Source organism: Rhipicephalus microplus, chromosome X (assembly GCF_043290135.1).
Source record: "Rhipicephalus microplus isolate Deutch F79 chromosome X, USDA_Rmic, whole genome shotgun sequence".
Lineage (NCBI taxonomy): Eukaryota > Metazoa > Arthropoda > Arachnida > Ixodida > Ixodidae > Rhipicephalus > Rhipicephalus microplus.
Genome location: NC_134710.1, coordinates 2,088,874 through 2,106,876, shown reverse-complemented (window position 1 = coordinate 2,106,876; position 18,003 = coordinate 2,088,874). Strand labels below are relative to the sequence as shown.

The 18,003-nt window shown below is 46.4% G+C and overlaps 1 protein-coding gene across 1 annotated transcript in view; it reads right to left on the bottom strand.

The window, feature by feature from the left end:
* The window catches only part of LOC142776781 (synaptic vesicular amine transporter-like), a 159,184-nt gene that overhangs the window by 45,066 nt on the left and 96,115 nt on the right, over positions 1 to 18,003 (bottom strand). Inside the window, exon 2 of the mRNA XM_075881140.1 lies at positions 9,619 to 9,737. Coding sequence (XP_075737255.1) covers positions 9,619 to 9,737 — 119 coding nt within the window. The remainder of the gene's footprint in view (positions 1 to 9,618; positions 9,738 to 18,003) is intronic.

Sequence of the window (18,003 nt, the reverse complement as noted above, 5' to 3'; positions counted from 1 at the left end):
TATGTGAATATAAACGCACTAGTGCCAGTCAGCGCCACCTGTAGCCATGGCGGTGAGTGTGGCACACTCTTTATGAGCCTGTTTAGCGTCACATAGCAGGTGAAATTATTACGAGCTTGCAGCTGACCAACAGTCCTTCGTATATAACCTAACGGCACCAAGCCTGCCAGCATGAGACCCTCTTTAGTGAATAAGGGAAAGAAATGTATACTTAAGGGGTCGTTTTCCATGTTTTTGTACAATATTATTGTGATCTAACAGACAATAATGGCAAGGATTGTATAGGGAAAGTTAGTAGACCACATTGTAATGTAAATGTGAAGAAAGAAAAGTGGGTGAAAAGATAACGTACCGTGAGCAATAACTGAACACACACACACACACCTAGAATCTGGCCTTCATCAGAATCCTGATGAAGGCCAGACTCTGGGCCGAAACGTCGAAATAAACCACATTGTAAGCGCTCACGAAGCATCTACTTGACTTCATATATATATATATATATATATATATATATATATATATATATATATATATATATATATATATAAAATATAAAGTCAATAGAATTCTTTGTGAGAATGGAGTCAACGAAAGCGTTTATCTCGACAGTTTCTGTCCTTCGCCCTCACAAAGGCAAGACTCACTAAGGAGTCCTTCATCCTGATGAGGATAAGGTAAGCCATAGTGGAGGGCTGCGGAAATTCCAACTACTTCGGGTTCACGCCCCTAAACCTAAGCTAGCATTTCGTGTCCACCGAAGCCGTGGCCGCGATGAAGTACGTCCAGAAAAAAAAAGTCCCAGCATATGCAGTGAGTGAATGATGATGAGTAGGGCGATATTCCGAAGGGTTTTATCTCCAAACCGTGAATTATCCGCTGAACGCGTCCATCCGTCCATCCATCCGTCTGTCAGTCTGTCTGTGTGTTTGGGTGTCTCTACGTCTGTCTGTCTGTCTGTCTGTCTGTCTGTCTGTCTGTCTGTCGGTCTGTCTGTCTGTCTGTCTGTCTGTCTGTCTGTCTGTCTGTCTGTCTGTCTGTCTGTCTGTCTGTCTGTCTGTCTGTCTGTCTGTCTGTATGCATCTTCATCTGTCTCTATGCTGGTCCATTCATCCGTCCGTCAATCTAGTGAATACTACAAGCACCACCATATCACATCTTTTCGTCGTATATTCATCGTACACAAGTACCGCCATTCAGCAGACATTACAAGGACTAAAACGAGAGCTGGCAACTACATACAGAAGACTCACAACCCAAGCCTTAAAGAGCTTCGCCCCTAAGATTCACCGCCCAAGCACTTTGAACAACTAGTTGACAAGCGACAGCTGAAACGTGCGACCCGGTGTTAAGCAGCGGGTTGAACCCGCCATAGCATTGAAATCTTTTACAATTATTGTTTACATGCTCGTGCTTCTCGATGAGGAGTGACACCCGTTTGTCTTGGGTATACCACAGAGTTTATTTCACATGCCGCACATTGTGCCTCGCATGAACCTGCTCATGGAGGAGTGTAATGAGTAAGTAAATGCGTTTCGCGATGGGTTAATCACGATGCTTGTTCTCTATCCGCTGGCGGCCACAGACGTCGCAGCCGAAGCCACTGTGCCCCTGGAGAAACTCCCACTGAGAGCGGGTGTTTGCCTCGGCGAACGTGCTCCCGCAATCATCACCCTGACGCGTCGATGTTGCAAGCGTTTGACATCACGAGCTAACTCAGCGGCATGGTTTGCAGCTTTCGCCCACCAACGGCACTTGCTTTATCGTTAGCTATTAAGCACGGCTTGCGAGGCTGTCGAATAACCTGTGCACAGTTGCTGCCGGCACTCGGCCTCCCGGGCATGTTTTTTGTCCCCGGACTGCACCATCGACCCGGCGAATGTAAGCTCTCTCACGCTTCTACTGCCGGCGCTCTTCTAGAGTTGTCTGTGCCATACCCATGTGGATGGTTTCAGGAGACAATGAAGCGCACACGGAGGAAGAATAGATAGGAGAGGCCCTGACGTCACTCGTTGTGAAGCCGCGATGAAGCCGGAAGTCGACCATATTGACTGGGCAAATTCTCCTCTCTTGTTTACATCCGAATGTAAAGCAGAAGGCATGACTCTCTCTCCAGCTCGGAAAGCACGTGAGCTGCGCAGCGCGCGTGTCGTGACGATCCGAATCTAACAAAACGGGGCTCAACACTCTGGGCCAGCGCGACACCTTCAGCGAAATTATTTCGTCCCCGTATTAACAGCGAGTAACAGCTCACCGACACCGAAGCAAGTACAAGAGAACGCGCGCTAGATGCACTGACAACGGTGATTATTTCACGTCATTTGTTCAGCAACTGTACAGACAACACGATCGGTCGTGTGCCTTCTACGGTTGCATTCCGCCATACGACCGATGCAGCGTCTGGCCACTGTGTGCGTGTTCCGCGTGAAACTCATCGGCGTCAGCATTCTGCGACCGTGGTGACTTTGAGCACGGTGCAAGTGACACTTGAACGTGGTTGCTGTTACGTTGAGATTAGATGCAATGCTTGGGGAGAGTATACGACGTGGAAGAGAAAAGGTGTTTTAATACGCACATGCAAGTTGTTACTGCACACACACAACATGAAACTACGTATGTGCACATGGTCCTCATTGCGTCTTGCTGGGCTCAACAGCGTCGTCCGTTGTCACAAGCAGGAGCACTGCCCAACCATCACTGACCTGCAAGGTGTTCGTCATCGTTCCGCTTCGTCATGCATGTTGCTCAACGCAATTTTCGCTGAACACTAATTGCTTCATCCGCGTCACCCGCCGCACGACATATGGATATGCACTCGTTCTACGCACTGTTGAAACCCCGTGATGGACAAAAAGATTTCGGAACGTTGCTAAGAGTACAGTAACTCCCAGGAGAACACTGCGTAAACAATAACGTGGCGCAGAGCACGGATATTGTCCGCCACGGCTCAGCACGAGACCTGGGGAGGCACACATTCCGCCGCCAGCCGCGGCCGCTCACTGCTAGACCAGCTTCACTGCGCAACACGTAACCATAACAACGCCGCCATTGTGCCTAGTGAATATGGCCGCCATGGTGTCATTTCCGCCACATTTTTTACGACCTACGCCGGCTGGGTATGCCCTCTTCTTACCTTTTTCCTTCCTCCGTGTTTCCTCCACACTTTTCACGCCGCGCGCCTGCTGGGCATGCTCTCTCCTACCTTTCCCACCTCCGTGGATGCGCGCGTATTCGGCGCTACGACAGCGACGGTATCGATGACGTTACTCACAACGCAGCCAATGACGCGCTTGCTTGGGTACTGCCCTGAGAACGACGCAACTGATAACACGGTCAAAGGACGCCGCTCGTGACACCACTGCATGGCGGTTTTTTGTTTCTACTAGCCGTCTATATACAGCTTTTGCTTTAGACTTTACACGTCATCTCTTCCTACGGGTAATCATGGTGTGATGCGAAAACATCGCGGGGAGTGCAAATCAAGTTCCCGATGCCGCCGCGGTGATGGCGCTACCGCTCCAGTTAGCGCCGACGTTGATGTGCTTCATGGCGTTGCACAGAGAGGGCATGACGGAAGCACAGCGAACGCGCGTTTTATACCGCGCCGCAACACATGCACCGCCTGCCGGTGTAACCATAGAAAAAAAGGGAGTGAAAGAGAGAGTTTTATCATACGCGATGAATGATTTGCTGTTCCGCATCTGTGGCAGAGAGGGGGAGGAGCAGAGGGCACACCTGCGTAGGAGACAAAAAAAAAGGAGAGATGCGATTGCGCATTGTGGATGCGGACGCCGCAGTACGGACACTAAAGTACCAACCACTGGCACGCGTATGCACGCGCCTACGCGTCAAAAGCGTCTAGTCGCGCCTGTGGAGGAAAAGGGCGCACAACTACTGGCACGCGTCGACCGCGTTCACGCCCACGCGTCCAAGGCCGATGCACAATGTTGCTTGATCTTTTGGCTTAGAACTGTCCAAGTTCAGCACAGAACGGCACGTTCTCAACTGGAGCGGGAATGTATGTTTTAGAGGATATGAGAACACGTTAACAAGTTGATAGTGCTTCAATCACCACAGTTTAGACTATTTTAGAAGTAATTGACATTTCAGTGCCCAAAGTAACTACAGCGGTATGCACCAGAAATCAACATCGGTGCGTGCGCCGCTCCCGCGAATGAACATTCGCGTCTAGCATACTGTACGTCTATCGTAAGCGTGTGCAGGGTTCTCCTTAAGGTGGGGGGGGGGGGGGCAAAAGTTTGTCCCAGTGCCCCTTCCCAGGGCTGACTTAGCACCCCCTCCCTATTATGTTAATATATGGAGTTGACATTGAGCTCTCCCCCCCTCCTCTCTGCGGTGAATGAGGCGTGGCTGCCCTCCTGATCAGGTTTACAAACCACTGGGTTTCTATACCTGCACTACCAAAGTTACTAACAATATCTTGCATATGCTAGTACCTTCAGTATATTTACACAACTTATTTTATATCAGTCAACCTAATAATCACGCCTGCAACTTCATGATCTGACAGATTTAAGTCAGTCATAAGACTACAATTGAGGCCAGAGTAGCAGGCTTTCGGCTGATGTGTGTGTTCGAAATATCCTCTAATGCAAGAAAGCACACCTGGTTCTTATTGATACAACTGATATTGTCCATAAGATAGGAACCAAATACTGCGTAGAATGCCTTTGGGAATTTTCCATAGTCGAAATGTGCTCTAATGCAACTAACTGTGCCTGACACTTCATGATGTGACAGATATCGGTCATAATATTGCAACTGACCCCTGTAAGGAAGACTTCTGGGCGTTGTCTTTAGTCAAAGTGTTCTCTAAAATGACAAACGACACCCAACTGTTCATGAAGTCACAGATATCGGTCATAATATTAGAACTGAATCCTTAATGCAAGACCTCTAGACGTTGTCTTTAGTCAAAGTATTCTCTAAAATGACAAACGACACCCAACTGTTCATGAAGTCACAGATATCGATAATAATATTGGAACTGAACCCTGTATGGAAGACTTCTGGACGTTGTCTTTAGTCAAAGTATTCTCTAAAACGACACCCAACTGTTCATGAAGTCGCATATATCAGTCATAATATTAGAACTGAAACCTTAATGCAAATTTTCTGGACGTTGCCTTTAGTCAAAGTATTCTCTAAAATGACAAACGACACCCAACTGTTAATGAAGTCACAGGTATCAGTCATAATATTAGAACTGAAACCTTAATGCAAGACCTCTGGACGTTGTCTTTAGTCAAAGTTTTCTCTCAAACGACAGATGACATCCAACTGTTCATGAAGTCACAGATATCGGTCATAATATTGAAACTGAATCCTTAATGGAAGACTTCTGGACGTTGTCATCAGTCAAAGCATTTTCTAAAACGACAAGCGACACCCAACTGTTTATGAAGTCAGAGATATCGGTCATAATATTGGAACTGAACCCTGTATGGAAGACTTCTGGACGTTGTCTTTAGTCAAAGTATTCTCTAAAACGACAAATGACGCCCAACTCTTTATGAAGTCACAGATATCGGTCATAATACTGGAACTGAACCCTTCATGGAAGGCAGCCAAAATGTTCTCCTATGCAATAAAACACACCCGACACATCATGATGCAACAGATCTTAGTGACCAGATCGGAACCGAGCACAGCGTGGAACACTTTCGGATGGTATATTTATTTATTTTCAAATACGGCTGCTGACTGTGAGGCTACTGCAAAAGTAGCGTACATATACACAAAATGAAAGTATTTAACAGTAATATCACATTAAGTGTGCCAAGGTAAACAAATATCACTATCCTTGAGTGCACCCCTGTAATAAATGAGAGAAGTAGGACATTATTATAATACAAGTGCCTCCAAAAAGTCAGACACACTGGTATTAGGAATCAAACCAAGTAGATCAATCCAGTGTTTGATAACTTTATTTGAACGTGTTAGAGAGCTCTACAAATGACTTCTAAGCTGGGTGGTGATTGCGGATCAGTGCCGTGTTGAAGACTTCAGCACTTTGCTGGTAGTTAAAATATCATTTAACATCTACAAAATGCATCTGACACTTCTTGATGAGACAGACATTGGTTTTGAGATTACAGCCAAGCACTGTGGCTTTCACATGTCATCAATTGTCAAAATACCCTATAATGCAATAAAGCATGCCAAAAATTTTTGATGGGACAAATACCGATCAAAGGATTGCACCAGAGCACCGTACAGAAGGTTTGACAAGTTTTCCAACAGAACTAAACTGAATATGCTTAAGTACATGCATATATATAATCCAAGTTAATGCATATACTAAAGAACTGAACAGAAATGAAGGACTCCTTGCGAACACATATAAATATTCAATGTTCGGAACCATCGAATATCTTCAGCTCATTACAGTCTGGAAGAACAGATAAATACATGCACAGCTCTGAAAGGCCTCATAAGTCACATGAGGTACTTTCTGCATTTCTTCTATACAAAGTGCACTACCATACTAGTGCACCTTCATTCATTCTGTGCATACATGTGGTAATCTTCTCTTCAAACAATCGTGTCATCGTGCAGCTGATTTCAAATCAGGTGCTTCTCACAAGGTTTTCAGTTATCTATCCAGCTGTAAACAGGACGCCCGTTATGTTATAGTAAACTCTGAAACGACGGAGAAGCGCCATTGTATGGCTATAGCCATGAGTATCAGAATGAACTATAAATTAAGAATGTGTGTGTTAGAATGCCTCCAAACAACGTATGTGCTACTGAGCGTGGCAGAGAAGCAGAAGAAGCGAGAAGTGAAATAGCAGGCAATACCAGCAACACTTAATCATGCAACTTTCTTTTTCGATCAGCACAGCAACGCAGGCTCGAGTTTCTGTCTTGTACGTGAATGGAAATGAGACCGCTGACAGCTCAATGTGTCAGCGTGGCTGGTACCCGACACGAAGTCACATCTCACTGCTACCAACCAGTGCACGCTTGTTATTAGCTTGGCAACACACGCAAACGATTAGCACCGAAGCCAACGAATGTTTCCGCGTCATACAATTCGCGAATACACTTATATAAGTACGTACGTTTTCACATCACGGAAATGTGTTGGCTAGTGCGAGGTTCGCTTTCAGCGATAATGAATACTGATGTTGAAAACAAACACAGCGCAGATAAAAACTCCTCCGTATGAACTACGCGATATTTCGGGCGTCGTATATGGTGTCTATGTTGCGACGGAAACTACCGTAGAGTTTTTTCGGCCGATGTGCCTCGCATGTGCTGGTTCATACGAACTAGATGGTAGAGGCCTGCGCTGGATGCAGATGACACCGATCTGAATTGCCTCCGCGATAGGCGAGGGCTCACGCTCAAACCTTCGAACCTCCGAAGTCTGTTTACACTAGTTTTTAGCACAGAAAGTCACATATCAAAGCACAAGAACACCGACATGCTCTTTTCGCTCGGCCGACGATCGCACACGGGACCAGCGCTAGCATAGCCGGCCGGCATTCGCTGGATTTGTCGGCGTCGCTCGAACTCGGCACGAAACCACGTCATGCTGGTAGCACTCGCAGTCGTTCGTCGTTTCGTTGTCGTTCTAGATTACGAAGCGGTCATTCAGGAACGTTTGGAGTAGTTTTCATGCTTGCTTTCAGCACTCAGCTGTGCCTTCGAAGCGGCGGCCATTAGGCACAGCATTCGGAGTCATCGCGGCCTCTGGTTGGTTGGCACGCGGCCTCTGGTTGGTTGGCACCGCTGTACGCGTGATGACGTAGCGTACGCGAGGCGAAATATCAAGCCCGGCTTGATCTTTCGCGCCTGCTCGCGTATGCCTCTCCGACATCGACGCCGAGAGGCGCATTTGACGCTTTTGACGCGTAGACGCGAGCGTACGCGTGCCAGTGGTTGGCACTTAAAAGGTACGTGTGAAATCGAGCTGTTGATATGTGGGCTTTACTCTCGTCATTGATTCGGTAGTCCACGTGATGCTGCATTCACGTGACAGTCTCCCCGTCTTGTATCATAAGGAAATTCGTTACGAGATCATAACACCGGTTGCATGCACCATAAAGCTTCGCCGCCGCCACCGCCAGTATCACGCGAAATAAAAAAAAAAATACTGCGCGAAAAAGAACCCAAAGCAACTCCATCGCAACCTGACCTTTGGCATGCTTGAAGTACGGAAAGGAATCGCGTCAGTATGAATATTAAACCATTTTAGAACAGCCAGGGGTAACGAGGCCTCCAACAATGGGAATCGCATAACGAATGTGCCATCGAATGCTCTTCCTCTTTTTCTTCTTCTCCTGTTTTTGTGGCTCACACCCAATGCAGGGAATCGGCCGAGTGTTAGGTGATTTTGTTTCACTGTTTCTACGCAATACTTCTCGAATAAGCTAATACTAGATATTACAACAAAATATTTACGAAGTATTAGTATTAGAATGTTTTAAAGGGACAAATAATTTAGCTCAATATACTTTTAGAATGACTGATAACTTCCTCTATGGCGTAGTAAGCAACCTTATGACTGTAGGCCAGAGTAGAGGCGCCAAAACAAAGAACAACTGATTCGGATATTTATAAGGCCGAATTTCGAAGCAGTGGTGCAATGAATCTTCTCCTGAATACGAGTACCAGTGACAAAATAGAAAGTAACGACTAATTGTCTCCTCCTCTAAAGGCTCTAAACCATTAGTGAAGTTTCAGGCATATATCTTCATCGTCGTTCATCACAACATCAAAAATCACTTAAAATTCCTTGCAAGTGGGGAGCGGCTACCACGCTTCTCTGAAGAAAGCGAATGATGGCATAGTGAATGGCTCCCTACTACACAAACGTTTTGATGATATATGGTGTAGTGAATACCCTGCAAGTTCGCTTGCAGCAGTTACAGAGAGTGTTTAAAAAGTTTCCGAGAGACCGCTTTTTCAGCTGTCACTGTTGCGTGAAGGCCTGGCGGTTTTTGTTCCGCTTCATTTGGTGAAGTATTCAGGACCGACAGCTCCTCAAATAAATTATGTAATATTAATTTTTTGGGAACTCAATCGTGTACATGCACGTCCTTATTACGGTCCCCTATATGCGAGCAGAAACCTGGAGACTTACAAAGAGGGTTCAGCTTAAATTGATGACGACGCGGCGAGCAATGAAAAGAAAAATGGTAGATGTAACCTTAAGAGACAAGAAGAGAGCAGAGTGGATTAGGGAAGAAACGGGGGTTGATGATATCACAGTTGAAATCAAGAAGAGGAAATGGACATGAGCTGGGCATGTAGCACGTAGGCAGGATAACCGCTGGTCATTAGTGGAACTAACTGGATTTCTAGAGAAGGCAAGCGGGTTAGGGAGAAACAGAAGGTTAGGTGGGCAGATGAGATCAAGAAGTTTGCGGGTATAAATTGGCAGCAGCAAGCACAGGACCGGGTTAACTGGCGGAACATGAAAGAGGCCTTTGCCCTGCAGTGGTCGTAGTCAGGCTGATGATGATGATGATGATTATGTGCGACTTACAGTAAGTTGTGATAGGCTAAAATGTTGTCTCAAAGTGAAGCCCACATGCAGGTAAAAGATAATGACTTCGCGCGCGTACCCGACACTCAAGTAGAACTTACAGTGTTACGATGAAGCAACCAGCAGAGCGGTGCAGCACACAGCAAATTGGCGAGGGCTACACATCGCATCAGCCACGCGAAGCCCAATGTCTGCTGAAGAAGACCAGCAGCTGCGGGTCCTGGGTGCCAGACAGAGCATGCTTATTACTGTATAACAAACACCCAATCCCTCCAAAATTCTTGTCTTTTTCGTAATTGAAAAAAGTACGCATTAGCTGTCTGACATTAAAAAAAATGTATAGCGATTCCAATGCATGCATTTTGCAGCTTTGAGGTGGCTCTTGAAATGCTTGAACTTTAAAAAATTATCTGAGAGTCTTCACTCACAAGAAAAATTCCTTGGGCGAGTCGGGGGCTTATGTAAGATAAGAACAGCGCAGAAGTGACATAACAGACGTACAGCTCATTTAATAGTTTTATTACCCTATTTCATTTTCACTGCTTGTTGAAGGCTTTTCTATGATGTCTAATTTACGTGGTTTCATGTTATCCACGCGAACCTCTCAATCTTAGGGGAGAAGCGCCCTAGGGTAGCACTAAACTCTTGGTGTCGGGGCTCGTTGTTGTCCCTACACTCTAAAAACTGCGGAGGATATTGGAGGAGAAGAGAAGCCTAGTTACTCTTCAGAGTGTTCTTCTACTCTCGCAGAACATCAGATAGAGTGAAATTCATTTTCACCCTGTATGAAACGAGAGAGTCAGACAGCCTTTTACTCTTCTTCTGTTTGAGAGAGTGAAATTGCCATATAGTCTTCAGGCATGAGAGAGTAAAACGCGGGTATACTCCTGCTCCTGATTACATTTAGACGTGTCGGCACGCCGCGAGTGAATAGCACTACCTAATAACCACACATAATGCAGTGAAACGTACTGCATTTGTTTATTGAGAAGTTAGAGACAATTAACAAAAACAACAGTGTTTCCACTGCTCACTTGAGAATTTCAGCGTACTGAAAGACACTTGAAACTCTTGGTATCCGTGTTTTCAGCTTCGAATGGGTGTAGTGAAATAAGGGAATACTAGTTTATTAAATCGGCCACAATCTAAACTCAGTGCGAATGGCTCCGATAATCTCCTTATATTATTATTGATGTTTTTTTTTCTTTTTGCTACGACCATCGCACACTGGCGATGATGCCGTCAACCTTACGTACGGTACGGCTACAGTGAAGCATTGTGGCTTTAGGCGTAAGACATGAACAGGAATGACCAAAAGTGTGTCGAAAGGGGTAAAAAAACTGAATTGTTTAATGTACACTTCAGAAGCACGATGTTTATTTCGTACACAGAAATGAAGAAACACTTAGCGAGTCAGTCCAAATGCTGTGTACATACCCTGTTGCGCTAGGATTGTTGTGACCAGGATAAATATACAGCCTCCATGAACACTTCTACGTGCATGCTCATCTCAGAGGCCATAATTTATTATTTTTTAACGCGTCGTTGGCATGCATCGATGAGCTTCGTGTAAGCTGCACCACTAGATCAGCAAGCACATAATGCCAATGTGCGTCTATGCACAAATTTTAATTAAAACACGACCATCACTGGAGAAGCGATAACTTTTATTTTGAAGTGATATTCTTGGTAAACAAATGTCCACTGTTTCAATGTTTGAGAAAGGCAGGCACAAAATGAGGTTATTTGCACAGCGAGACACGAAAATACAGCTGCCATTTTATGATTTTAAAATACATACAAGAAATGAATATGTAGGCAAGAATATAACAAAGACCGCAGCAGAATAAAACTGCAATATATGCACACAACTACCCATACAGTGCAGAACGTGACACGGCAGTAGTTACCTCAGCACTTGACTCCCGCATGAACCGAAAAAAACAAAAGAAAAATGTCGGATACGTTTTCTTCCCCACATTCGAGCTAATTTTTTCCTGCACATCTCACATCACTTTTTCGCGAAGAACGTCCACAAGCAGTTGCCGTAGGAAAAACAAAGCAATTTTAGGTGTCTTGCAAGCCGTTAACGAGGAAGGAGTGTTTACTCAAAGATTACGTCCAAGCTTTAGCTAGCAAACATTTTTCTAGATTCAGCACTTCTCTTATTGCGCTCGTTCGAGCTTGAAGCAATTTACTAACGGGCCAGATAAGGATACTGAGCATAACAGCACTTTTCACAAAATCTTACCCATGCAGTGAGTTGGAATAAATGTAGCGGCACAAAGAAAACCTATCAACGCGAGCGGCAACTCAATTTCTTGAGACAAGAAAAAATTTTCCCTCAAACGTGCTGCGAAGCATTCCTGACAGTTTTCTTCCGTGTGAAGCAATTCACGAAAACAGTACGTGAAGTGAGGAGCACAAAAATATCTTTGCGCCCAACAGTACAATGCCACAAACATTAGGTTTAGGATTCAATGACAAATGCAATGCGCACTTCACATAGTATTGATGGCGTTTGTACCAACCAGCAGCCAAGCTGAAAGGCAGCCGAGACAAGCGAAGACCATGCCGCATGCCATGCACGCTATCGCACATCTGTTACGGCATCTTCCTGCCGCTGGCCATACTTCTTCATTGCCGCTAATGCTCATCAACACGAAGCGTGACAACGTTGCCGTCGCATCGATGCCATGTGCGCTTCTCTCACGTCCGATTCATGCCTGGTCCCAGCCCGACGTTATCGCACCATACGATCGCAGGCGACAAAGATGGATTCAGGCCACTATCACATTCGCGAAAACAGCAAGACGTATACTGCACTAGAAAAAGTACTGTAGTAAATAACTTGTACACGTGTTCCCTTGAAGGAGTAAGGGATGTGTTGTCATCTTACGGCTGGGATGAAGCTGCGTAGCTCAGCCACTTTTTGGCCCGAGTGACCTCTCTTGTCATTTTTATGTTACTCTATGCATACAAAAGATATGTATGAGTGGCCTCCTCCTTTCCCTCGCTGACTGTTAGAAGTCCGCCGTGACAGCGGCACGGACCGATGTTCGCGGAACAGACGGCGAAACAGTACAAGCAAGCAGACGCGGAAACGCGACAAAGCACGACTGCACGTAGTTGCCATAGCAACGACAGAGATATCTTCCATGGGCTCCTTTCAAGCTGGCTTGCGCTTCGTTCCTTGAATTCTCGGCGCTGTCCACTTTCGTATCTGACAAACAAACAAAAAATTTCTTGGGCTAATAACACACTTGCCATTCTTCAGTGGAAGTGGCGGGAGCGCGTCGGTAATACAATCGAGAGGCATGCAAGATTTGAGGCCTATTTTCGTTAGGTGAAACAACACCCTTTGAACTCGTTCATTCTTGAGTATACTCTGCTTACCTGACCAGCATAATATCATCTGTGGTTTCACATTACAAAACCACGAGATGATTGTGAAAGACGCCGTGGTCGAGGACTCCGAAAGTTTTGACAATGTGGTGTTCTCCAACGTGTCCTGACGTCAGACAGTTCACAGCCCACCACCATTTCGCCTCCATCAAAATTTGACGGCCCCGACATGGATCGACCCCATGACCTTCAGGTCAGTAGCCGAGCTCTATAACCTCTGCTGTACTGCGGTACTAATCAGTATTATTTTATCTAGAATATTAGGCGATGACACACCAGTTTTGCCGCCCTGATGTCATTTTACGCCGTTCAAGGAGTAACGCCTATGTTCAGGCATGCATATCCATGTAGTCTTTACTGCTGACTGACCCGAAACAGGTACTTATGTCACCACTGTTATACAACAGTGTGAATGAAAAAAGACGGAAAAGAAAATTCAACGCTAACAAGCGCTTTTTATATTAACGTTCTGCCTATAGAATTAATGAGCCATGCTCACTCGACTGGTCTCCGCAGAATGTTCGTCAGCCAAACCCAATAATTGTTCATCAAGCTAATGCAGAGATCAAGTGCGCATTGCTCGTTTGCCTAAATTTTGAAACCAAGGTTTCACTGCTCCTTGATCGCTGCGGAAAAAAAAAACCAGTGCTGCGTGTAATTCTGCTTGCGGCGTCGTATCAAATTTTAATAATTGATATGTGGGGTTTAATGTCCCAAAACCACCATCTGATTATGAGAGACGCCTCAGTGGTGGGCTCCGGAAACTTTGACCACCTGGGGTTCTTTAACGTGCTCACAAATCTGAGGACACGGGCCTACAATTTCGCTACTAGTGGCACTGTCTGACACTCCCACGTTTAAATTCACATAGATACCCAATAAAGTGACTGCGGGGATAGCCGTCGTGGCAGCTCAGTGGTAGAGCATCGAACGCGTTATTCGAAGGTCGCAGGTTTGGATCCTGCTCACGGCAAGTTATCTTTTCACTCACTTTTCTTTCTTCACAATTACATTACAACTGGCCTAATAACTTCCCCCATGCTTTCCTTGGCAGTATTGTCTGTTAGATCTTAGTAATAATGTGTCTAAACAAGAAAAAACGAGGCCTTAAGTATACACTTGTTTCAATTATATATATATATATATATATATATATATATATATATATATATATATATATATATATATATATATATATATATATATATCTTGAAATACAACGGTGCAGCTGACGCTATATTGAAGCAACAGCAAAATGGCGCCGATCATGAAGAGGAACGTGCCGAAGACTGATGATGATAATTGATAGATGAGGAAGATGACGTACAATGAATTCTCACACTAATTTCCCCCGTCGACGGAAGCGGCCAGCCTGGCCGCGAATTACGCTGTGGAACGCATACAATAGGGCTTGAGACGCGAAACATGCACAATCTCTGTCCCGCGGCAGCGTTGGTCAGTGGGAACATGAACAGGTGTGACACGGTAGTTCACCGGTGAGGTCTGTTCGATAACTTTGTAAGGGCCAAGATAGCGTGACTCAAACTTTTCGCATAAGCCAGGCGTTCGCGCAGGAGTCCACAGAAGTACATTGTCGCCAGGGCGGTAGAGAACGACGCGGTGAGTGGCATCGTAACGATGTTTGCGATCTTCTTAGCTAGCTTCGGTGTTTACGTGGGCAAGACGACGGCATCGAGCAACGCGGGACAGAAACTGGTCGCAAACGAATGGTGAAGAGTTGACGGGGCCAGAAAAGAATGAAACGTCGAGTGGTGATGTCGGTTGGCGTCCGTATACTAGGAAAAATGGAGAATAGCCTGTAGTTCGTTGAACTGACGTATTATATGCATACGTGACAAAGGGTAGTATGGCATCCCAATTGCGATGGTCCGGTCGGATATACATGGACAGCATGTCACACAGCGTGCGATGAAATCTTTCCGTTAAGCCATTGGTTTGCGGGTGATAGCTAGATTTTGTTTTATGAACTGTTTTTGATGCTTGAAGAACTTCACTGAGCGTGCTTGAAAGAAATGCCTTTCCCCGGTCGCTCAAAAGGACACGAGGGGCTCCATGACGTAGATAAATAGCATTCAAGAAGAAAGTTGCTACTTCCGAAGCACTTCCTGAAGTGATTGAGGCCGTCTCAGCGTACCGGGTCAAGTGATCAACCGCGGTGACTATCCACCTCTTGCCGTCTGATGTAGTTGGGAGGGGCCCGAAGAGGTCAATTCCGACGACAGAGAACGGCTCCGATGGACAAGGAAGTGGTTGTAGGGTCCCGACTGGAGGAGTAGTGGGCCGCTTGCGGTGTTGGCAAAGTGCGCACGAGGCAATATATTTAGCTACTGTCGTGGAAAGACCTGGCCAGAAAAATCGACTGCGGATGCGCTCGTATGTTTTGTAGTAACCCAAGTGTCCTGACGTCGGGTCGTCGTGGGAAGCGCGCAGAACTTCAGTGCGTAGTGCGCGTGGTACGACGGGAACCCATCGGTGGCCTTCCGGGTGCAAAATGTATCGATATAGCACATCGTCCTCCAACTTGAATAGTCGGAGTTGTCTCCGGAGCCTGGCATTAGGGGAAGACGAAGCACCGGTAAGCCGACCAATGATGTCAGTGCAATAAGAATCGGCTCGCTGGTGAGTAGCAAGTGCTGACGGACGGGTGGATGAAGGTAGGGAAGAAATGGATGATATCGACGAGGCGTCCTCCGTATAGCCAATTTGACAAGGGGATGTGACGTGCACCGAAAACTGCGGCAAAGGGCATCGTGACAAAGCGTCGGCATCTTGATGTTGTCTTCCAGTCTTGTAGATGACGTCAAAGTCATAAGATTGTAATCGGAGAATCCAGCGGCCAAGTCGTCCCGACAAGTTTTTGATTGTGGACAACCAGCAAAGAGCATGGTGGTCTGTCACAACAGTAAAATGTTGACCATGTAGGTACGGACGAAATTTTTGGATGGACCAGACAACAGCCAAGCACTCTTGTTCGGTTATCGAGTACCTCTTCTCTGCAGTGGTCAGAGTGCGGCTTGCATACGCGACAACTTTCTCGCGAAAGGCATGGTCGCGCTGGAGCAGTACGGCGCCGATTCCTTGTCCACTCGCGTCAGTGTGTAATATCGTAGGTGCCTTGTCATCGAAATAACAAAGCACCGGTGGGGATGTCAGTGCCTGCTTGAGTTCTTGGAATGAGGCTTCGCATTGATCATTCCAATCGAAGGAACCGGTACTAGCAAGGAGCTTGTGGAGAGGAGCGGCAATAGTGGCAAAGTTGCGAATGAAGCGGCGAAAGTACGATGCGAGTCCAAGAAAACTGCGTAGTTCTTTGGAGCGAAAGGGTCGCGGAAAGTTGAGGACTGCGGAAATTTTGTCCGGATCGGGCTGCATGCCATCTTTAGTAACGAGATGTCCTAGTACTTTTATAGCTGTGTTGACAAAATGGCACTTCCTTGTGTTTAGTTGAAGTCCAGCGTTGGAGAGACATGTAAGCACTTGATCTAGGCGTTGCAGATGATCATCAAAAGTGGAAGAAAACACGACGATATCATCGAGGTAGCATAGACAAGTTTTCCACTTGAGGCCACGAAGAACAGTGTCGATCATCCTTTCAAATGTGGCGGGAGCATTACATAGACCGAATGGCATTACGTTAAACTCGTAAAGACCGTCCGGCGTAGAAAAGGCGGTCTTTTCTTTGTCTGCTTCGTTCATTGGTATTTGCCAATACCCGGACCGAAGGTCAAGGGTGGAGAAGTACTGGGCGCCTTGCAATGAGTCAAGTGCATCATCTATACGGGGCATCGGATATACATCCTTTCGGGTAATCTTGTTGAGCGCGCGGTAATCAACACAAAATCGTACCGATCCATCCTTCTTTTGTACCAACACAACGGGTGATGACCAAGAACTGGTAGAGGGTCGTATGATGTTTCTGTTTAGCATATCGGTCACGTTCTCCTCGATGATTTTGCGCTCGGCCAAGGAGACTCGGTAGGGACGACGGCGTACAACAGTCTGACCTTCAGTGTCGATGCGATGATGCGCAACTGTGGTCTGTCCTAGTGCCGAAGCATTGGCGTCGAAGGAGGCCTGGTGTTTCCTGAGCAAATTCAGCAACGCCTCACGCTGAGAAGCAGAAAGGTCAGGATTTATCCCGGGAGCAAAGGAGGAGGACGTAACAGACTGGGCCTGTTGTGGCTGAGCTGTCAAGGCGTCAAGAGAGACCAAAGAAACCGGTTGGGTATCCACATAACATGACACTGAAGAACCTTGGGGTAGGAGGACGGGCTCTGGGGTAGGGTTCAGGCCAATGATTATCGCTGCACTGTCTTTGAACCGCACCAGGCTGGAGGGGACTACAACGCCGCGAGCTAGACAGCTGCTGGAAGGGGTGATGAGGACGTCACCATTGGCAATATTCGGAGAAGTGATGGTGATAAGTTGCTCTTGACCCGGGAGTAGTATGGATTCGGAAGCTGTGAAGAAACGCAATGGTCTTTCGTCGACGCGTTCGCTGCAGTGATCGGTCTCGGTCATTTCGACTACACGTTGACGGCAAGAAATTAATGCAGATGCTGATGAGAGAAAATCCCAGCCTAAAATTAGTTCATGAGCACATGAAATTAAGACAGCGAAGGTGATGTGATGAAGAATACCATCAATGAAGACACGCGCTGTACATTGGGCCGATGGTCTAATTATAGCTCCATTGGCTCCAATCAAAGATGATCCAAGGTAGGGTGTCTTCACTTTCCGCAATCGAGAACACAAGTCGGCACGCATAACTGAAATAGTTGCTCCCGTGTTCACCAAAGCCAACACCCGCACACCTTCCACAGTTACCAATAACATGTTTGACGGTCGTTCAGGAGGACTTGGGTCATTTCGCCGCCATGCAGTTTTCCCTCCAAAAACTGCACTGTTTAGTTTTCCGATCGCTGGGCAGCCAGTTGAGAGACAGGCCGAAGTGGTGAAACAGAGCGTCGGAGTGGCGAAGGGGAGCGTGGTCGGGATGCACGTGTATTGTTGGTCGTGTTGGAAATGCGCACAGGAGACGGTGATCGGTGGTTGGAAGG